The sequence below is a fragment of the Carcharodon carcharias genome, chromosome 20 (genome assembly GCF_017639515.1).
Source record: "Carcharodon carcharias isolate sCarCar2 chromosome 20, sCarCar2.pri, whole genome shotgun sequence".
NCBI classification, from domain to species: domain Eukaryota; kingdom Metazoa; phylum Chordata; class Chondrichthyes; order Lamniformes; family Lamnidae; genus Carcharodon; species Carcharodon carcharias.
This window is the reverse complement of record NC_054486.1, coordinates 19,993,658-20,016,677: the sequence shown is the minus strand read 5'-3', so window position 1 is coordinate 20,016,677 and position 23,020 is coordinate 19,993,658. Positions and strand designations below refer to the sequence as shown.

At 45.2% G+C, this 23,020-nt stretch overlaps 1 protein-coding gene across 10 annotated transcripts in view; it reads right to left on the bottom strand.

Moving 5' to 3' along the window:
* sipa1l1 (signal-induced proliferation-associated 1 like 1) overlaps positions 1-23,020 on the bottom strand; it is a 383,121-nt gene that overhangs the window by 10,839 nt on the left and 349,262 nt on the right. For 9 of the 10 annotated variants that reach the window (XM_041214398.1, XM_041214403.1, XM_041214397.1 and 6 more), the window contains 3 exons: positions 21,843-22,005; positions 11,290-11,509; positions 10,201-10,347 (listed from right to left, as the gene is read on the bottom strand). In XM_041214398.1, coding sequence (XP_041070332.1) covers positions 10,201-10,347; positions 11,290-11,509; positions 21,843-22,005 — 530 coding nt within the window. The remainder of the gene's footprint in view (positions 1-10,200; positions 10,348-11,289; positions 11,510-21,842; positions 22,006-23,020) is intronic. The other variant, XM_041214406.1, reaches the window with a different exon arrangement.

Sequence of the window (23,020 nt, the reverse complement as noted above, 5' to 3'; positions counted from 1 at the left end):
GGTTCTGCCACCAAGCTATTTTTGAAAAGGATGGGTTGGGGTGGAACAAATGTCCACCTCGAAGTGACAAGTAGTCACTAAAGGTAATTAAAAGGGGTCTACACAGCCAGTGAAGAGGAGCCACCCACCCAGTGGAAAACCTGGGGATCCAGCGTTCCCCCCTGCAACCAACATACAGCGATGGCCTCAGTTCTGGCCCCCTCTACGTGGACAGCCTGGCAGCTGTGACTTCCTTCTGTTTTTACGTGACTGAAAGGCATCCAAGGGGTGCCTCAAGAAGGAAGTACCATCTCTCTCTCCTACATACATTGGCAGCTCTTACCTCCAACTGTGCGGTTTCCAATGTGCCATTACTGGAGTGCTTCCTATTGGCCCCGCAGCCTCAGGGGCCTGTTTGCCTTCCTTAATTGGATGGCGAGTGTGCTTTTTGGCCATTAATTGGCCTAGCACTGAAAACTTGTGTCAGGGATTTACTTCTGATGCAATGTAGTGTCAGGACCCGGAAGTCCGACCAAAATTGGGTTCTGGACCCCAGAAGGAAAATCTAACCCATGGTGTCTGCAACATCATCTCCTTCCCGCTGCCTCAGGACATGGAGTTGAAGTGCACTCATACTCCCCATGCAACAAGATCCCCAGTACGAACATTTTATGGGGAAAGGTTCCTGCAAGCATGAAGGAAAAAAGACTGTACATGGTCGATCGGAAGCAATGCAAGCATTTCCAACTCCTTACCTAAAATTTTAAGAAAAACAAAACACACAACTTCATTTTGCGTTTATGCATAATTATTTATTTTGGTATGCTACTAATTCAATCTTAAATACAGAACATTGGCTTGCTTACACTGCAAGAGGGAGTACTTACTCCTCTCTGTTAAGCGAGGATGCATTGGGTTGTGGAAACACTGCAAAGCATTAGCAGGATGTTGGATGAGAGCTGCCTGATCTGTATCGTGCTGTAATGGCGAGGCAGCCAGCACAGCTCAATACTGATCCCAATCCTAAGCTGCTCAAGTTTACTGACCCACTGATGTTTATTGTGGCAGAACTTCTGGGCACTGAAAAGCCAAGAGAAAGGCTGCTGATCCCTGCATGTTTCCTAAGAGCAGACGGATTACCCTATCATTTTCATCATTATCAGGGGTCTTTTTACAATGAAAAGCACATGTGGGTCCCATTAAAGCATTAACAATGTAAAAATTGTAAAGAAACCCATAACAACTGCTAAGAAATATAAAGATTACGCCTCGCACACCAGATGCCACATTCTTTGTGCAACATTCTCTCTTTCTATGCTAAGCTTTCAAATTATATCATATTAATGAGAGTGCTTAGGCCATCTCTTGTAGCTGGGACAAAAGATTTTCAGAAGGCACTAATCCGCTCCACTGAGAGATCAGATAAGCCTGTCAAATCATGGAAGCACCACTAATCCAAGCTTTCACTATCTGAAAATGTGACCAGCTTTTAAATGACAGACCCAATTTCCCATAAGCCCCAGCGCAAAAAAAAGATACCAGCACAATTTCTCAAGATACTGTGGTAACAAATCTACAATCGCCGAGGGCCTTGAGGAATTTAATACGCCCAGGAGGATAAGAGAGAATTGTTCCAATCCCAGTTCTCAGAGTTCTAAATATCAAGCCATGCCATAATAATTCAGCCTCTCAGCCTGTTGCTAAAACATGAGACTACTCCTTATAAATCTACAGAACTAACTTGTAGCACAATCAACTGGCAAACGTACAGGTAATCTGATAACACTCAAAAGAAAACTGCTGCTCTGAAACAGTCACGGCTAGTGTCAGAACGTACCTGGCACTGGCTGCTTTTTGCCAGCTCTTATCTATGCTACATGACAGACTATTGCAAGACCATGGGGCAAACTTAGTACACGGAGAAACAGCAGCTAGACTGCATGGTGGAAGCATATCCTGTGTTGGAAACAGAGTGTCACTGATAACTGTCATGGAAAAACCTTGTGGGAGGGGAGAGGGGGTGGGGGTGGTATGGAATAGTTGGAGGAAGTAGCAGTGATGCTAGATTGGAAAGAAAGATGTTTATGAATGTGTCCATAGTGGGTGCTATGGAGGGGGGAAGGTGGTGTCAACGTAGAAAGAGACAAACATTTATTAATTGTTTAAACCAGGGTTTAGACACGTTTGGGTCATAAGGTTCTTAATTTTGTCAACATGAGTTTTTGGCACATGATTTAGGCTCACATGAAAAGCAGCTTGAGGAAGTGCTTTATGCAAGGCTACTAATCTCGCACTGCCTGTTGGGTCAGGTTGATGCTAAAGATCTCATGACACTACTTAAAGAAAAAGCAACTCTCCTGGTTTCCTGGTCAACATTTCCTCATGAGCCAATATCCCTTAAATAGTTTAGCTGCTCAGCCATTTCATGGCTAATTGTGGGATATTCCTGGCACAGAACGGCTGTTACATCGACCTGTATAAAAACAGTCATGACGTGTCAGTTTGGCAGGCCTAGAGCTGATTAGACATGAATGCATTAGGTAAGCTTACTTATTAATGAATCACATATAGCCGAATAATTAGCTTTCGATACATGTGTTCGAAAGAGGGGCATTATCTTGAAACAGCAATGCCTAAAATTGCTAAAACGTCGACAAAAAGTGGATAAGCATAATTTACACGTATGTGCATGTGTCAGAAATCAACAATCCCAGTAGCTCCAGTGTGGTAAGTGAAATCTGCACCAATTGTGGATTTTCACCAGTTCCACCCGCTCAAAGCTGTCACTAAAACAGGCAAAAATCACCCAGCATGCTAACAACATGACAGTGTGATTTTGGAATTGTTTTTCACTATACCCTGTCATGTTGTTCGCATGCTGGGTGATTTTTGCCTGTTTTAGTGACAGCTTTGAGCGGGTGGAACTGGTGAAAATCCACAATTGGTGCAGATTTCGCTTACCACACTGGAGCTACTGGGATTGTTGATTTCTGACACATGCACATACGTATAAATTATATTTATCCACCTTCTATCGACATTTTGTTTTTTTTTAAAAAAAAGAATTCAAGTTAGAATTTTGAACCCATGAACATTACCAGTTGCTACATTGATCCAATCACTTGGGAAACTTGAAATCTGATAGCCCTGAATTTGGGCTTTGGCAATGGCTGACTGTTGGGTTGCGTCTGGCAAGTTTTATTGGCTGACCTGGTCCATATATTCTCATTTGCCAAGGGGGTGGGAAAGGTAGAATGCAGAGGGAGACCATAAGCACAAGGTCTGCACTGCTTATAAGAGCAAGCTAAGTGGCAGAGAAAAGTCGAGCAAAAAAGCAGGAAAAGGTGGAAAACGCCACTTATAATCAACTTGGAAATTAAACATAACAGCATTAAAAACAGGACTAGGAGCCGGCCATATAGCTCCTCGGGCCTGCTGTCAAGTCCCCTCAGTGACAGAAACTTGTGTTGCAATAAGATTGACTCTATTTCTTCTAAACGCCAAAGAATATAAACCCATTATTCTCAATCGCCCCTCACAGGACAGCTTTTTCATCCCAGGAATCAATCCTTCTTACACCCCCTCTAGAGCAAGTATGTCCTTCTTTGGTTACGCAGGTGTGGTCTCACCAAAACCCTGTATAATTGTAGCAAGACTTCCTTGCTCTTGCACTCCAAATCACTTGTAATAAAAGCCAAGTTGCCATTTGCCTTTCTAATTACTTGCTGGGCATGTATTTTAACTTTGTGTTTCCTTTACAGTGACACCAAAATCTCTCCAATCACCAGCATTAAATGGTTTCTCATCATTTAAAAAACACTCTATTCTTCTTACTAAAGCCAATAACCTCATACTTCTCCACGTTTTACGTCATTTGCTGCATACTTAACCTACATATATTCATTTGCAGGCCCTTCGCTGCCAGGCCTGGAATGGAGGCAGGCGGTGCTAGAAATAGTACCACTGGCCTGCGCCATGGTCCCCTGGCTTCACCCCGCCCCGGGTCATGACTGACTCTTAGACTTTTCATCTGATATTGCTCTACTGCGATGCGACTGGGATAACAGAATTACTTCAATTTTATTCCAGAGATTAATAGCCCGTGCCAGCCGCACATTTCTGTCACCGTGTTGTGGACACTGAAAGCATGCTAGCCGCACAAGACAGCACAGCATACAGACTGCTGAGTGATGTGGTTTCTATATCTCGTTTGCTCGAGGCTGAACCTTCACCCTCCATTTCGCTAAACTCTGCTGGCTCTGCGTTATTTGTTGCCGTGCTGTTTACGCACGCAATTTCAGCACGAGACAAAGTGCACACAGATCATGCTTGTTTTTTTAATCCCAATTCATTTCATGGGATGTGGGCATCGCTGGCTAGGCCAGCATTAATTGCCCACCCCTAATTGCTCTTTAGGTGGTGGTGGTGGCGGTGGTGGTGAGCTGCCTTCTTCAACTGCTGCAGCCCATATAGTGGAGGCACACCCACAAAGCTGTTAGGGAGGATTTTGACCCAACGACAGTGAAGGATAAAAACCTGCAATCCAACAGCTTGGGAATCTGCATTACATTTTATACAGTGACACACTTCAATAGGTGCTGATAGGAATCTGCACTAGGGGTACCTTCCTTTATAGCAGTATATAACAATGGATACATAACTTACATTTGCACAGTGGCCAGTTTCATAACAGACATGTAGACCTTACATGAGTGATTGACTAATGATGTGTGTTTCTCCTGCCAAGTGCAGACCTTAAACTAAACAACCTAACCTCTGTAGACTTTGCCAGTGCAAACATCCTGCAGCCTGTTTAAAGGGCTGGGCGTCAATTTGTTTATGTTATAAAACAAGAGTGCCAATACAAAAGCATGTTGGCAACACAGCAGCACAGGGTGCAATCGTTCTAGATTTACACAAAGTGTGGTAACAGGTGGGAAAAAAATTGTTTTGCCCACCGGCCTGCGGCTTTTCGTGCCGTTTCGTCACATTCCTGGCGCGTCCCACATGCACAGGAAACACGCCGGATCGCTGGCGGGCAGGCTCGAATTTGTCCACTCTGCATGACCTCAGTGCTTCCTCACTCTGGGTGACATATTTAAAAAGTGTACCAGAGTGCAGCCGACTTCACATCAACAGATCAGGACTGCTCCAGAGGACAGATGGTCCCAAAAGCCAGGAAGACGGCAGCCCCCAAATTTAGTGACGCTTTTCTGGGGCACCTGCTAGGAGCAATGGAAGGTCGCTGCGATGTCCTCTCCGCCCGCTTTGGCTGCAGGAGGTCCACCAGAGGCACCAATCCAGCCTGGAAGGTGGTGGCAGTGGCGGTCAGCGCCACCGGAACACAGCTGAAGCCAGCCATCCGGTGCAGGAAGAGGATGAATGCTCTCATCCTTTCCACCAGGGTAAGTCAACCATTTCCAATTCTCAAACCCATCACACATCTACAGGGATCTCGCACCTCAATGGGCAACAGCACTAACTCACACACACTCTCATATCTCCATCAGGCTCATACCCTCTGGAGCTCACATCCTCCTCCCGCCCATGGGTCTGCTCACCACACAAATATTCCATGCAGTGCATACGTCCATCATCTGTTTTCATGCAAGAGAAGCCTGCTCACATCAGCAGGAAGAGGTCCCAGGCCAGGGGTGCAGTGCCCCACATTAGGCCCCTCACTCACTGAGGAGTGTACCATCACACTGACTGGTGAAGACATGGACCATGCCTGCGGTGATGGTGAGGTCAGCGGTGAACATCCACGTGAGGATCCTGCATCACATCATCCCTCTATCATTGCAAGTGTGAGTGCTCTCTCTCTCCTGCTTTTGACTCTGTGGCCATACACTAATTATCTCTAATTTGGTTCACAGGGAGCTCTGCCAAGCGACCAACACCCTCAGCCAGCCAGTCCCTCAGCTCCATCCAGGTCCTCACCTCCAGCCTAGAGGACACACCCTCCATTGAAGAGCAGGAAACAAGCAGCCTAGAAGACACATCACAGCGCTCAGCCACACCCTCCATCAGCACAGAAGGAGACACCTCAGTGGGACTTAGATCTGCAGCAGGCTCGGGTTCACAATCTGGTGGTCGCCACACAAACATGTGATGGCAGGAGGAGGCAGGTTCAACCGAGCTCCCTGGCACTCGGACCACTGGGGAAGAGGCATCTGTGAGCTCCGAGTCAGATGATGAGCCTCTGGATTCGGCCTTCCAACTCATTGTGGAGAGTCAGCAGAATGCAGGGGAACATCACGCAGAGCTGCTGGAAGCCCTGAGTGGCACACGAGTCGGAGGAGTGCATTCGCCTGCTCTCTGATGAAGTAGTGCCCATATGGTGCGCGTACGGAGGTCTCCATGGGAAGGTGGACGCCATGGAGACCCTGATCCAGCAGAACAAGGAGATGCGTGCAGACCTGCACTCCATCATGGTAGCCATGGGTAAGTTCCTGCAGAGGCGATGCGAGGGGAAAACAGGGCACCTCGATATCCCTCCAGGTGCTCCTTCCCCTCAAGGGATGAGGCCGGGGCCCTCGGGCACCCGAGGGGAGGAGGAATGGCTGCTGGACACCCTTGGATGCACTCAGGAATCTCAGAGGCTTTCCATTCCCTCCAAATCCCCTCTGCCTGTGACCTCCTCAACTCATCCGCTGTCACCACAGAGGGAACAGCTGGTCCACAGGAGGACAGCCAAAACAAGCCGAGGCCTCCCAACGCCTTGGCTCTCCAGTGGACACACGCCAAAGTCTTTAGAGGCAACAGGGCCAACCATTGCACAGGCTGTCTCCGGTCCAAGGCAGCGCCTAGAAGAAGTGAGAGGCCTAGAAAAGTGAAGAAATTCTGATCACAAGTGGTCGCACAAGTGAATATGTTTTGCCACTTTATAATCTGAAAATATATTCACTTTCACTGAATAACATGTAATGGTGTCTTTGAGCTTAATTGAACAGGTTTTGAGTTCTCCCACCGTATTCCCCCTCCGCCACACCTCACTAGTGATTCAGCTGTACACAGCCGGGCCACAAGTGGTTCAGGCGGGAGAAGTGTGTGTGCGTGCGTGCGTGCGTGTACCTTTCGGAGCCTCATGAAAACGCTCTCCCACGCATGCGGGTCCTTCATTCATCTCACTGTCCTGAGCATTCTCAATGCTGCCTGCTGGGGTTCTCTTTCAGTTCTCCATCTGAGCTGACCCACATCTCCACCCACCCACTGATCACACTCCCATGCAGCAACTGTTCCTGCCCAACACGAGGCTCCACTCACTTTCAGTTTCGACAACCATGATCATGGTGAGATTTTTGCCCAACTCCCCTGTCCTTTCCCCTCCTCCAGTCAACCATAACTTTTCCCCATCACTGTCGATCCCCCTGCCATCACCTTGCACTTCCCCAATGTCACCAACCAACCAGAACCCTTGTCTTTTCAGGATGTCCAGGTGAATGTGTACATTCCCTACCTTCGTAAGAATCCCAACCCTATACAAATTGATCTCTTGGCCTCCTCCTTCCAAACCCCAGGGTCGGTGTCTGCCTCAGAGTCCCCACCAACCACCTTCGCCACCCTTTCTACTGGTACCAACGCATCCTCACCCTCCCAACCTTCCAGCTCCTTCTGCCCCCTCTTATTCTCACCATTCCCTCCTACCACGCCCACCCTCAGTTCGCTCTCCAGGAGGCAGTCATTAACTCTGCTGTCCCTCCCCTTGCACGTTCACCTGGACATCCCCCAACCCTTACTCCCTCCTCCACACTTACTCCTGTCCCCCTCCAGGCTCCTTCCTCCCCCCGATTCCTTCCTTCACACCTAGCTCCCCACCTGCTGCATTCTTCCCATTACAACCTCACCACCACCCCCACCCCCACCCCCACCCCACCAACACCTTCGTGGCCTTCCTCCCAACCTCACCCCCCACGGTACACCTCCCTCTCCAACTCACAGCTGGACCTCTCTCTCCCCCCTCCTCCCCTCACCAATCATCCGTAGCAGCCCATGGCCAAGAACAGGATGTTCCGAATCAGGCCAAAGATATCAACGGAGACCTCCCACCTTCTGCTTTGCAGTGCTGCCATGTCCATGAGAATCCACATAGCATGTGATGCATGTGTTCCTCCAGGGTCCAGTAGCTGTAGGGCTCCAGTATCATCATCTCCTCAGATGTCTGCAATCTGAGCAAGGCCCTAATGGCAAGTCTTGACTTTTACTCCAGTGGACACAAGCCTAGCTTGTCCAACCTTTCCTCATAAGACAACACTGCTATTCCAGGTATTAGTCTAGAAAACCCTCTCTGAACTGCTCCAACATATTTACGTACTTCCTTAAATAAGTAGACCAATAGTGTATATTGTAACTGGAGCAAAATCTCTTTAGTTTTGTATTCAATTCCCTTTGTAATAAATTATAACATTCTATTAGCTTTCCTAATTACTTGCTGTATCTGCACGCAAGCCTTTTGTGATTCATGCACAAGGACACCCAGACCTCTTTGCATCTCAGAGCTCTGTAATCTCTCACCATTTAGATAATATGCTTATTTTTTATTCTTCCTGCCAAAATGAATAATTTCACATTTTCCCACATTATACCCTATTTGCCAGATCTTTTCCCACTTACCTAACCTATCTATATTCCTTTGAAGCCTCCTTATGCCCTCTTCACAGCTTACTTTCCTATCTATATTGATCCGTGGCACACCACTCATTACATGCTGCCCTCCAGAAAATGACCCATTTATGCCTAGTGTTTCCTGTTAGCTAGCTAATCTTCTTTCTATGCCAATATGTTACCCCCTACACCAGGAGCTTTTATTTTCTGGAATAATCTTTGATGTGGTACCTTATCAAATACCTTCTGGAAATCTAAATACAGTACATCCATTGGTTCCCCTTTATCCGCACCCCCCTTGACATTCAATGGCATTACCATTGCTGAATCCCCCACTATCAACATCCAGGAGGTTACCATTGACCAGAAGCTGAACTAGACTAGCCATATAAATACTGTGGCTACAAGAGCTGGTCAAGAGGCTAGGAATCCTACGGCAAAAATCACCTCCCGATTCCCCAAAGCCTGTCCACCATCTACAAGGTACAAGTCAGGAGTGTGATGGAATACTCTCCACCTACCTGGATGAGTGCAGCTCCAACAACACAAGAAGCTTGACACAACCAGGACAACAAGCCCACTTGATTGGTACCCCATCCACAAACATCCACTCCCTCCACCACAGACGCACAGTAGCAGCAGCGTGTACCATCTACAAGATGCATAGCAAGAACTCACCAAGCCTCCTTAGACAGCGCCTCCCAAACCCACAACCGTTACCATCTAGAAGGACAAGGACAGCAGACACATGGGAACAACACCACCTGGAAGTTCCCCGCCAAACCACTCACAATCCTAACTTGGAAATATATCGCCATTCCATCACTGTTGTTTGGACAAAATCCTGGAATTCTTTTCTTAGCAGCACTGTGGGTGTACCTACACCACAAGGACTGCAGGGGTTCAAGAAGGCAGCTCATCATCACCTTCTCAAAGGCAATTAGAGATGGGCAATAAATGCTGGCCTAGCCAGAGACATCTACATCCCTTGAATGAATAAAATATGCTACTACTTCAAATAAATTGGTTAAACTTCAAGTTTTATTTCAAGTTTAAAGAGCAGAGGTTTTAAAAAAACTTCAGATTATGACACTTAGAACAGACCTTATCTGCCCTTCAGGAGCATTTATGTCTACTCCAACAATTTATGACTCCCACACTGTGGGTTAAGGCCCTTGGACAAACCAAGTGAGGTCTGCTTGAACTCAGCACTAAGTTCAAATAGTCCTGCTGCACTTGGTTTTCACTCCTGTGTAATTCACACCGTGCCCCCATAACCTGCCGGCAAAAACTGGATCTGTCAGAAATGGGGGTGGGACTTCCTAATCTGGGCCCTGCCCGCCAATTTGAAACGTCCGTTGATTCTTCCCAACTGCATGAAAATCCAACCCCATGTATTCAATTGGATTTGAAGAGCCCACCAGTGTTAAATTTCTTATTTATAATGAGAGCAACACTGGCAGGACATTTGGTGTTCTTCTCCCAGGGTCCAGACTGAGCCATGTGAAAGCATCTTTAGATTGTCAATTTACAACATTGAATAGACTGGTGAACGAGGAATGAGATTCTACACAGTGCATAAGTACTCAACTGTCAAAAATACACACACGTTCTGACCTTCAAATGCCTTTGCAGCATCCACAAGGTTGGACCATTCCAAGCCCATGGCAGTGTCTGGCAGGGGCATAAGGCCTGGGTCTGGCAGTGGTTGTCTCCTTCTTTCATGAATATCAGACAGGGAACCATCAGATGCAGAAAGTTCAACTGTGGGATAAATAGTAAAATATTAACCAAACATAGGTTACCAGATACTTTAACTCTAGCAGACCCATGGATTAATTTAAAATGGGAATTAGAAAACTGGACCAAACCAAGACAGAAGAATAATCTTCACACTCCAATGTTTACCTGAAAAATTTGACTTTACCTGAAATTCCCAACTTTCTCCCCTCCATAGAAAACACTTCTAGCTCACATGTCCTGTCTAAGAGCTGATGAAACTCAATCCTTGCAGTAGTAAGTGGGCTTGAACCCTGAAATCATTTTTTAAACTACAGAAGGGTTAACTAGATAAACTGGTGACCAATCAAAACTCAGAAGAAAATCCATCCCAAGTTAAAAAGGTGGACTTTAATTTCCCTACATAAAGTAAGACCTCAGTTGAAGGGAACGAGAGTCTGAATAAGGCCTTCATTTCAACAAATGGGCAGACCAGAGCTAAGGGCAGCTTCCTTCTCCTGGCCCTTAACATAAAAGTTCAAGCGATAAACCTCAGATCTGATCCTGGTCTGCCCTCGGGACCAACCTTAGCTAGGGTAGCAATACAGGAGCTGCAAGTGGCTCTAAGAGCCTCTGGATTTGGGAGGCAGGGCAGAAAGTGTTGTGCGTTCTTGTTTCCGATCACAATCCAATGACTCCTGTTGAAAAGTGTGTGCACATCCTAGGTGGAGGCCTCAGTGGTGATGCCCCATGTGATTGGCGTCCAGACTTACGCAGCCAAAGCTCAAGCCAGAGCAGCAGCCATATCTGGAGAGGTACAAGCGAATGTCTGGGTCCAACAGAACTGCACCTCAAAACATACCAGATGTCAGGAGAGGAGGGGAAAATCAGGATAGAAAACCCTTTAGACGTAATAAAAGCAGCAAGTGAGCGAGATTGCTGTACTCGGACAAAACAACAGAGCAGAGGCCTGTGAGCACTACCCACCATGATGAGATTTTATCGACTGTCCATGCTTACGGCCTGGCAGTGTGAAGTGCAGGGAGGGATGGGTGCTGGAGAAGAGGACATCATTGGGCAAAGCTTGGTCCAGGAGTGATGAATGAGTGTTGGAGAATGAAGGCTCTCTCTGGCCACTGTAAATGCTTTCATCAGACAGGGTCCGGTGCAATGGCTTCCTTGTGGTTGGTGTGTCTGGGAGAGAAGGCTACATCAAGACAAAAGGAAACAAGAGAAAATGCAGCTGTTTCAGATCAGAGATGAGGAACATAAACTTAATTGTCAAATACATGTTATGCATCCTGGGGTACAAGCTTTGCACTCACAGGAAATCAGGATATAGATTTAGATAAATTGATCCTTTTCTACTTTTAAGAAGGGTTAATTTTTCATTGTCAGAAGCACATTATTGTCACATTATTTCCTTCACAGCTTGTCACTGGTAGAATTAATGCTGCGTCAATCTCTTAAAATCACAGAATCATACATTGTTACAGCACAGGAGGCAGCCATTCAGCCCATCATTTCTGCACCCGCTCTCCGAATGAGCGATTTTCTCAGTGCCATTTCCCGCCTTCTCCTCATTGCCCAGTGCAGTCTTCCTTTTCAGATAACTATCTAATTTGCTTTCGAATGCCTTGATTAAACCTGCCTCCACCATAAATTCTGGCAATGCATTCCCGGTCCTAACTACTCTGTGTGAAAAAAATGTTTCCTCATGTCACCAATGCTTCATTTACCAATTACCTTAAATCTGTACCCTTTTATTCTCGATTCTTTCAAGAATGGAAACCGTTTCTCCCGATCTACTCCGTCCAGACACCCCATGGTTTTGAATACTTACATTAAATCTCCACTCAGCTTTCTCTTTTCCAAGGAAAACAGTTCCAACTTCTGTAATCTATCTTTGTAACTGAATTTCCTCATCTCCAGAACCATTCTTGTGAATCTTTTCTACATTCTCTCTAATGCCTTAACATCATTCCTAAAGTGCAGCATCTAGAACTAGATGCAATGCTCCAGTTGAAGGTGAACCAGTGTTTTATGCACGTTCAATACAAACTCCTTGCTCTTGTACTCTATAACCCTATTAATAAAGCCTAGGACACTTTATTAATCGCTCTCTCAACCTGTCCTGCCACCTTCAATAACTTATGCACATATAAGGGTAATGCCCAGGGGATCCAGGTTTGAGTCCCATCATGGCATGTTCACTCCATTGGAATAGTTGAAAAACCAAGAACAACCAATGAAGGAGGGGCAAGTTGGTGATAATTCTTGTTTAAATAAAAAAAAAAATCAACGTTTAAGAGTCTGGGAAGGTGTCCTGCAGTAAGCATCACGGTGAAGCAGTCTGGGAACAATGTCCTGCAGTCAGCATCACAGTGAAGCAGTCTGGGAAGAGTGTCCTGCAGTCAGTTCTTGTCGAAAATAACAAGAGAGTGACATCACAAGACAGCGCAAGAGAGCAGTGGAGAGATCAGAACCAGTGTGAGTGTGGGGAAGCTTCAGAAAGTGACGTCAGCACAAAGGTGAGAGCTGATTAGTGAGTTGCGGGCAAGTGTTTTTCCTCCAGTTTAATACAGATTAAGCCAAGGAAAGGTTAGAGTACTAGATTTTATTTAAAATACATAAATAATTTAACATTCTTTTACCGTATTTAACTTCAAGTAAGGGTTTATTCTCAACTAGAGGCATGGCAGGGCAGCTCAGTCCCGTGTTATGTATCGCCTGCAACATGTGGGAAGTGCTAGATGCTCCTTGCGCTCTGACTGACCACATGTGCAGGAAGGGCCACCAGCTGCAGCTACTTCAGCTCCAAGTTTCGGAGCTTGAGCGGCAGCTGGAGGCTCTGAGGTGCATCCGCGAGGCTGAGAGCTTCGTGGATAGCACATTTTTAGATGTGGTCACCCCACAGCTTACAGAAGTGCTGACAGAGGGGGAATGGGTGACTGTCAGTCAGAAGAAAGGTGTCAGGCAGGTAGTCAGGAAATCCCCAGAGTGCATCTCGCTCAAGGACTGTGTTTCTGCATTGGAAAACGGTGAGAGTGACGGTTCCTCTGGGGAGTGCAGCCATGCTCATGGCACTGTGAGTGGCTCAGCTGCACAGGAGTCGGGGAGGAAAAAGAGGGGAAGAGAAATAGTGGAAGAAAACTCAATAGTAAAGGGAACAGACAGGTGTTTCTGCAGCCGTAGATGTGACTCCAGGATTGTATGTTGCCTCCCTGGTGCCAGGGTCAAGGATGTCACTGAACGGCTGCAGGACATTCTAAAGGGGGAGGGCAAACAGACACAGATCATGGTACATATTGGTACCAACGACATAAGTGGAAAGAGGGATGAGGTCCTGCAAGCAGCATTTAGGGAGCTAGGAAGCAGATTAAAAAACAAGACCTCAAAGGAAATCATCTCTGGATTACTTCCGGTGCCACGCGCTAGTGAGTATAGAAATAGGTGGTTAGTCCAGATGAATGCGTGGCTGGAGAGATGGTGCAGGAGGGAGGGCTTTAGATTTCTGGGACATTGGGACCGTTTCTGGGGGAGGTGGGACCTGTACAAGGTGGATGGGTTGCACATGAAACGGAATGGGACCAACATCCTAGCAGGGAGGTTTGCTAGTGCCGTTGGGGAGGGTTTAAACTAACTTGGCAGGGGGATGGGAACCTGAGAGGAGATTCAGCAAGGGGAGATGCACAGCCAAAATTAGAAGAGAGAGCAAGTGAGTCTGGAAGGCTTAGAAATTATAGGCCAGTTAAGGCACAAGGGAGTTTGGTAAGGTTGGATGGTATTTATTTTAATGTAAGGAGTCTGATGAATAAGGCAAATCAGTTGAGAGCGCAAATTATGATGTCACTGCTGTCACAGAGACATGGTTGAGAGAGGGGCAGGATTGGCAACTCAATATTCCAGGGCATAGGGTCTTCAGACAAGATAGGGGAGGAGGCAAAAGAGGAGGGTATTGCAATATTGATCAAGGAATCAATTACAGCAGTAAGGAGGGATGACATCTTAGAAGGCTCCTCAAATGAAGCCATATGGGTAGAACTTAAAAACAAAAAAGCCAGTACGTAGAAGGTCCAACAAGAGAGAGGGCGGTCCTGGACTTAATTTTAGGGAATGAAGCTGGGCAACTGGTAGAGGTATCAGTGGGGGAGCATTTTGCAGATAGTGATCACAACTCCGTTAGATTCAAGGTTGTTATGGAAACACACAAGTATGGGCCAGAAATCAGAGTTCTAAATTGGGGGACGGCCGATTTTAATAAGATCAAATATGATTTGGCCAGAGTGGACTTTTAGGTAAATCTGCGTCAGAGCAGTGGAACTCATTCAAGAAGGAAACAGGGAGAGTACAGAGCCAACATATTCCAGTTAAGAGAAAGGGTGGGACCAACAAATCCGGGAACTCTGGATGTCGAGGGATATACAGGATTGGATAAAGAGGAAAAAAAGGGAGGCTTGTAGAAGATACCGAGGGCTCAAAACAGCATAAGCCCTAGAGGAGTATGGAATGTGTAGGGGATAAACTTAAAAAGGAAATTAGAAGAGCAAAAAGGGGGCATCAAAAAACATTGGCAGGTAAAGTAAAGGAAAATCCAAAGTTATTTTTCATGTACGTTAAGAGTAAGAGGATAACTAGGGAAAGAGTAGGCCCCATTAAGAACCATGGTGGTAATTTGTGTATGGAGCTGGAAGATGTAGGTAGGGCTCTAAATGAATACTTTGTGTCGGTGTTCACAAGTGAGAGGGATGACGTGGGTATGGAAATCAGGCAGAAGGACTGTGATATAATTAAAGAAATTAGCATAGAAAGGGAGGAGGTTCTAAGTGGTCTGGCAGACTTAAAAGTAGATAAATCTTCAGGCCTGGATGAAATGTATCCCAGGCTGTTGAGTGAGGCAAGGGAGGAGAGAGCAGGGGCACTGGCAATAATTTTCAATACTTCTCAGGCCACAAGAGAGGTGCCAGAGGACTGGAAGATAGTCAATGTGGTACCGTTATTCAAGAAAGGAAGAAGGGATAAACCAGGAAACTACAGGCCAGTCAGTCTAACCTCAGTGGTGGGGAAGCTATTGGAAGCAATTCTGAGGGACAGAATTAATCTACACTTGGAGAGACAGAGATTAATCAAAGACAGGCAGCATGGTTTTGTTAAGGAAAGGTCATGTCTGACCAATTTGATTGAATTTTTCGAAGAGGTGACCAGGTGTGTAGATGAGGGTAATGCATTTGACATAGTCTACGTGGACTTCAGCAGGGCTTTTGATTGGTTCCCGCATGGGAGACTGATAACGAAGCTAAGAGCTCATGGGATCCCAGGGAATGTGGCAAATTGGATCCAGAATTGGCTGAGTGGCAGGAAGCAAAGGGTGATGGTCAAGGGGTGTTTTTGTGACTGGATGCCTGTGTCCAGTGGGGTTCCACAAGGATCGATGTTGGGTCCCTTGCTGTTTGTGGTATACATAAACAATCTAGACTTGAATGTAAGAGGGTTGATCAGTAAGTTCGCAGATGATACGAAAATTGGTGGGGTAAATATTGAGGAGGATAGTCTTAGATTACAGGAAGATATAGATGGGCTGGTCAGAGGCAAATGGAATTTAATCCAAATAAGTGTGACGTGATGCACCTGGGCAGGACAAACAAGGCATGGAAATACACGATAAACGGTAGGACCCTGGGAAGTACCGAAGGTCGGAGGGGCCTTGGTGTGCATGTCCAGCGGTTCCTTAAGGTAGCAGGACAGGTAGATAAAGTAGTTAAGGAGGCATATGGGATACTTGCCTTTATAAGACCATAAGGAGTAGGAGAAGGAGTAGGCCATTCATCCCATTGAGTCTGCTCCGCCATTCAATGAGATCGTGGCTGATCTGATAATCCTCAACTTCACTTTCCTAACCCTTTCTCCACAATCCTGGATTCCCTTACTGATCAAAAATCTGTCTATCTCAGCCTTGAACACACTTAATGACACAGCCTCCACAGCCCTTTGCAGTAAAGATTCACTACCCTCGGAGAGAAGAAATTCCTCCTCATCTCTGTCTTAAATGGGCAATCCCTTACTCTGAGATTATGCCCTTTGGTCCTAGACTCTCTCAAGGGGAAACAACTTCTCAGCATCTACCCTGTCAAGCCCCCTAGGAATCTTATATGTTTCACTAAGGTTGCCTCTCATTCTTCTAAACTCCAATGAGTACTGGCTCAACCTACTCAACTTTTCCTCATACAAAAATCCCTCCATGACCAGGATCAACCTAGTGGACCTTCTCTGGACTGCCTCCAATGCCAGTATTTCTTTCCTTAGGTAAGGGGACCAAAACTATCACAGTATTCCAGGTGTGGTCTAACTAGTGCCTTGTATAGTTTTAGCAAGACTTCCCTATTTTTATACTCCATTCCCTTTGAAATTAAGGCCATAATTCTATTTGCCTTCCCTATTACCTGGTGAATGTGTATGCTAGCTTTTTGTGATTCATGTTGGAGCTGCACTCATCCAGGTAAGTAGATCCATCTCTATAGTGCAATTGGTTAACCAAAAGGTTGGTGGTTCAAAGCAACAAAGAGATGAAATCAGTCTCCATTTTCCCCCTTTTGGGTTCCATACCACACAGGTTGGAGTTGTATCCTTCAGCTACAAGAAAATATTCCCCAAACATTTTAGCAGTCGCATGGCCAATGGTGAAGGCGTATTAGCTGAGGCATAGAATATAAGGGCAGGGAGATTATGCTGGGCTGTATAAAACGCTGGTTAGGCCACAGCTGGAGTATTGCGTGCAGTTCTGGAATCCGTATTATAGGAAGGATGTGATTGCACTAGAGAGATAGCAGAGATTACTTACCTGATTATTTACATGTTGCCTGGGCTGGAGAGTTTTAGTTATAAGGAGAGATTGGATAAGACTGGGGTTATTTTCCTTGGAGTAGAGGAGATTGAGGGTGGACATGATTGAGGTGTATAAAATTATGAGGGGCATAGATAGGGTAGACAGGAAGGAACTTTCCCCCTTGGTGGAAGGGTCAATAACCAGAGGGCATAGATTTAAGGTAAGGGGCAGGAAGCTTAGAGGGGATGTGAGGAAGAATTTTTTCACCTAGAGGGTGGTGGGAATCTGGAACTCACTGCCTGAAAGGCTGGTAGATGTAGAAACCCTCATAACATGTAAGAAGTATTTGGATGTGCACTTGCGATGCCATGGCATACAGGGCTATGGGCCTAGTGCTGGAAAATGGGATTAGAATAGTTAGGTACTTGTTTGACCGGCGCAGATTCGATGGGCCAAAGGGCCTTTTTCTGTGCTGTAGACCTCTATGACTCTATCCCTCAGCTCCTGCACCCCTTTCAGTTGACCCTTTATTTTATACTGTCACTCCATGTTCTTCCTACCAAAATGAATCACTTCACATTTTTCTGCATTGAACTTCATCTGCCGCTTGTCTGCTCATTTCACCAACTTGTATATGTCCTTTTGAAGTTTTACACTATCCTCTTCACAGCTCACAATGCTTCCAAGTTCTGTATCATCCACAAATTTTAAAATCGTGCCCTATACACCAAGGTCAAAATCATTAATATATATCAGGAAGAGCAAGGAAGAAAGAGAAGTCCATATGCTGACCCCTGGGGAACTCCACTAAAAACTTTCCTCCAGTCTAAAAAAATATCCATTAACTATTATGATTCTATCACTCAGCCAATTTTGTATCCATGTTGATACTGTCCCTTTTATTCCAAGAGCTATAACTTTGCTCACAAGTCCATTGTGTGGCACTGTATCAAATGCATTTAGGAAGTCCATGTACATCATATCAACAGCATTGCTCTCATCAACCCTCTCTGTTACCTCTTCAAAAAAATGAAACTCCAAGCTAGTTGAACACAATTTTTCCATAACAAATCCATGCTGGCTTTCCTTAATTAACCCACATTTATCCAAGTGACTATTAATTTTGTCCTGAATTACTGCTTCAAAAAGTTTCCCCATTACCAAAGTTAAAATGACTGGTCTGTAGTTGCTGGCCTTACTTTTACATCCTTTTTTGATCACGAGTATAACACTTGCAATTTTCCAGTTCTCTGTCACCATCCCCGAGTCTAAGGAAGACTGATAAATCATGACCAGTGTCTCCACAATTTCCATTTTCAATCCCCTCAGTATCCTTGGATACATTTCAACCGGTCCTGGTGCCTTATCAACTTTAAGTACAGACAGCCTATCCATTACCACCTCCTTATCAATTTTAAACACTTTCAATGTGTTAATTACCTCCTCTTTGACTGTGATCTGGCTAGCATTTTCACTTTGGTAAAGACAGATGCAAAACATTCATTTAATACTTCAGGTATGCCCCCAACCTCCATGCAAAAATTCTCTTCTTGGTTCCTAATTGGCCCTACTCCTTTTACAACCCTTTTACTATTTATATGCCTATAGACGACCTCGGGATTCCCTTTTATGTTAGCTGCCAGTCTCTTTCCATAATCTCTCTTTACTTCTCTTACTTGTTTGGTCACTTCCCCTCTGAACCTTCGACATTCAGCCCAGTTCTCAGTTGTATTATCCACCTGAAATCTGTCATAAGCACTTTTTCTACTTCATCTTAATCTCTATCTCTTACATCATCCAGGGAGCTTTGAGTTCGTTTGCGCTACCTTTCCCTTTCATGGGATATATCTTGGCTTTGCCTGCACCATCTCCTCTTCAGATGTAACCCATTGTTCAGGTACCATTTTTCTGCCAACCTTTGATTCCAATTTATCTGGACCAGATCCACTCTTAAATGGAACCATGATATTACAATTCAGTAGTTGCTCTACTAATGCGTCTTCTCGGTATTAATTTCTCTGTCTATCTTTTTCACTCTCAGCCACACTTAAAGTCTCTCTCCACCTGCAACTCTGAACTTTATACAAATCAAACCTGTTCACATAAAACAAATTATGTTGATGGACTGGCACCAGTGCAGATGTGATGGGCCAAATGACCTCTAACTGTACTTTCATTGTCATTGTCATGCAAGGCAAGAGAATGAGGGGGTACACGGACATCATTTCTATAGCTTCTTTCATGGCCTCAGAACATTCAAATGAAATACTTTTTGAAGTCTAGTTGATGTAGAAAAACGTTGATTTGAGCACACCAAAGTCCCATGACCACTTTACTCAAACTAATTAAAAGTAGCAACACAATTTGACAAAGCAAGCAGAGTACTAGGGTTCATTTCTAGATGAATAGATTACAGAGGCAGGGAAGCAATGCTCAACTTATAACAAACCTTGAATAGGCTACATAGAGTAAGGGAATAGTTCTGTTCTCCATAATATAACAACAATGCTCAGGCAGAAAAGATTTACATTGAAGTTGCTAGAATCGGGACAATGCAATTATCAGGGAAGATTGAACTGGCTGGGGTGCTTTCCATGGCTGTAAAATTATGAAGAGGTTCTACAGGATAGACACGGTAAAACCATTCCCACCTGCTGCTGAGTCCAGAGAGAGCAGCCGGAGTGGGGGGGAGTGAAGAGACAGAGTGTGGGAAGTTGGGGGGGAGACACACTTATGGGGGAGGTGGGGGAAGAGAAGAGACACACACACTGGGGTGGGGGGGGAGAACGGGGATGGGACACACACTGGGAAAGAGAGACACACACACGGGGGTTGGGGGTGGTAGAAGAGACACGCACGAGCGGGGTTGGGGGGGCGGGGGGGGAACAGGCACGTGCGATGGGGTGGGGAAAGAAGACCCACACACCAGGGGAGATCCAGAAACATATCGAGGTTGTCAATTTAATACACTATTAAAGCCAGTGCCAATGTTTAGATGCCAAGTCAAACTATGTGTGGTCTGCCTGCTCAGGTGGACATTAAAGATCCCTTGCACTATTTGAAATGGAGCAGGGAGAGAATTCTTCCCTCAATCACCCCCACCAGATTTGTCATTCAGCTTATTTACTGTGTGCAGCATCTTGTTGCACACAAATTGGCTGCAGTATATACCTCCATACCAACAGTGACTACATCATCAATAGTAATTCATTGTTTGTTAAGCATCCTGGAATCTCCCGACGATGTCTCAATGTGCAATACAAAATTAAAATTCTTTCTTTCAACCCACAACTGTCAGCTATGATGAAACCATCATGGGAAACTTGGTTGTAATATTTAATTTAGCTTCTTTACATTGTTCTGGAGCTGGGAATGTGAACTCATTGAATCCACAATACAACCACTTTATAGACTTGTATACGGACACATCTGCAAAGGAAGGGATACATCTTTAACAGAGGGGCTAATTATATTGTGGAAACAGTTTATCTATTTAAATCTAAACAAAAAAACAATGCTGTTGGTCGAGAAAACATCTCGGTGCCTGTGAGGCTCACCGAGTTAAGCACATGGCATTTTGACCTGTGGTGCCTGAGTTCGAAAATCAGTCGAGACTGAGGAAGTCAAAATCAGTTGGCTACAAATTTTGAGCAAATGGACTGTCTCAACTGGGGCCTTTATAGGAACATGCTTGCAGTACTAAACCAATCCTAAATGAGCTATAGTCGTCAATCTTGCTCAGGTAGGCTAACTGAGGGAACTGGTATGGGGAGTGGATACATTCAAACTTTTGCTCTCCTGAGTTGGAATTAGGCATGTTGTTGAAGCAGAGAAATGGGAGCATTATTCTGCAATCAACGGCATTTTACTGAATCTGGGAGTGCTTCATGCTGGCACAGGATGACACAAGTGGGGAAAATAAAACAGCAGACACTGAAAAAAAATCACTAATTTTCTCTTGAATAGGGGTTTCTTGCTGCAATGAACATGAATTGGTTCCATCAGTCAGGATGCCTGAATGGAACTGGCTGTGCGCATTGTGCTCTATACTTTTGGCAAAAATGCTTGTGCTTCCTGCCTCTCGAGAGCCGAATACAACAAACTAGACAGGAACACTCTGCAAAGGCAGACATCACCCCACACAGCCTTTCACAGAGAGGCTAAGTTCAGCACTGAGACGTGAGGTTTGTCGTACTATTGTCTGAAACCTATTTTACAAACTCCTAGGAAATGTTGGAAGCATTCAACAGATGCTGTGTTCGTGCAAGAGGCTGAAGACTGCCACACAGGGAGCCTTTGCAGCAAACCTCAAAGTCACCGGGTGACATCACACATGAAAACCCAGCTCCAAAAACAAAACCTCTATGTTAGTACGTCTTCACTCAAATGGCGGGACCTAGTCTGATAACTAATTTCCTGCACCATTTACTTTTTTGTCTCTCGTTTTTCAGAGGACACTTGTGTTCTCAGGTTAATGGTGTTCTAACAAATTTTGCAGGTTTAAAAATGACGCAGTGCGCTGAAGTGCTCTATGCTGAAGTTAATGACTTTTCTAAACTGACATAAAATAAATTTGATATCATCAGCAAGCCTGAATATCTGGAATGAGAAAAAGGAAGACGATTAACAAAGGAGTGTGGCAATGACCATGTCTGAGGAATTTTAACCAGGTCCGCCATCCGCACAAACACAGCATGATCATTTAGAGTTTTCATACCTTCCCATCTTTTCCAATGTCTGGGGGAGGACTATCAAGGTTAATTAGCTTCTTCAAGTCTTCTTCAATTGTGGATTTTGATGATCTCTTAGGAGACCTCAAGTCTCGAACTGAACCTCGCAGCTTTGTCTGTGTAATTTCGCAAACATCGCTGTGGTGACGCCTAGTAAAGAGAATAAAGGATCAACTGCAAGCCTTTGATACGTTATTTAAAATAAATGTATAACTTATGATTTAAGCAGGCACCAAAAAACACCAAAACAAAATCACTGGGATGTATTTGGTTAAGGCTCATTGGGGGTTACTTTCCCCAACTCCTTTAAGTGCTAAAGAGGACGGCCAATTTGGGGATTACAGCAGCAATGGAAGTTTAGCCCAAAATACCATCTTGGTCAAAGAAGTTGAGCATGCACTCTTAATAGCCACCCAGAGGATTGTCAAGGTTGTTGCCACTTAAATTGCTATGGCATTCATTGATGAGACTGCACAGCATTTTAGTAGATAGCATGTGTCTCACTCCCTCTCTTAACAATGACTAGCTGAAATGGAGAAAACAACCTGTGGCTGAGGAATGAGTATCATTGAAAGGCATATCGCATATCTACTATTCAGGTGCTGCTGGAGGTTTGAAGAGGAATTTTGAAACAGATGGAAAAACATTTTTGGGCACTGTCAAGGCTTCATCAACACACTTTCAACATTTATTCTGGAAATTCTCTGAAGGCTTAACCTAAAAAGAGCAAGAGCTATGATTAGGCACTTCATAGGAGTCACAAAGAGAAAGGTGGGTGCTTGACTTGCTAGGGGGACCCCCTTGGTCTGGAAGAGGAGGACTGAAGCCAAGCGGAGCAACACGAGGTGCTGCAGGAGTGCAGGACTAGAGGGAGAAATGGTACCCCTCCCTCTTCCTCCAGACTTCCACCACCAGCATCTCCGGTGCCAAATCAGAAAACCTATGTTCCTTTTCCTTCGGTCCTTGAGCCATCCAGAAACCTGCCATCACGTGTCATCCTGCATCTTTAGTGAAGTGGGCACGTGCAGCTCATATATCCTGCTCCGTGAAAATTGTTTCTAATCATCACTTGTGTGTTTAACCTGCAGGAATTCTGTTTTAATACATCTAGGCAAGTTCAAATTCACATTGTGGATTAGAACTGAGTCAAAGCTCCATGCACAGT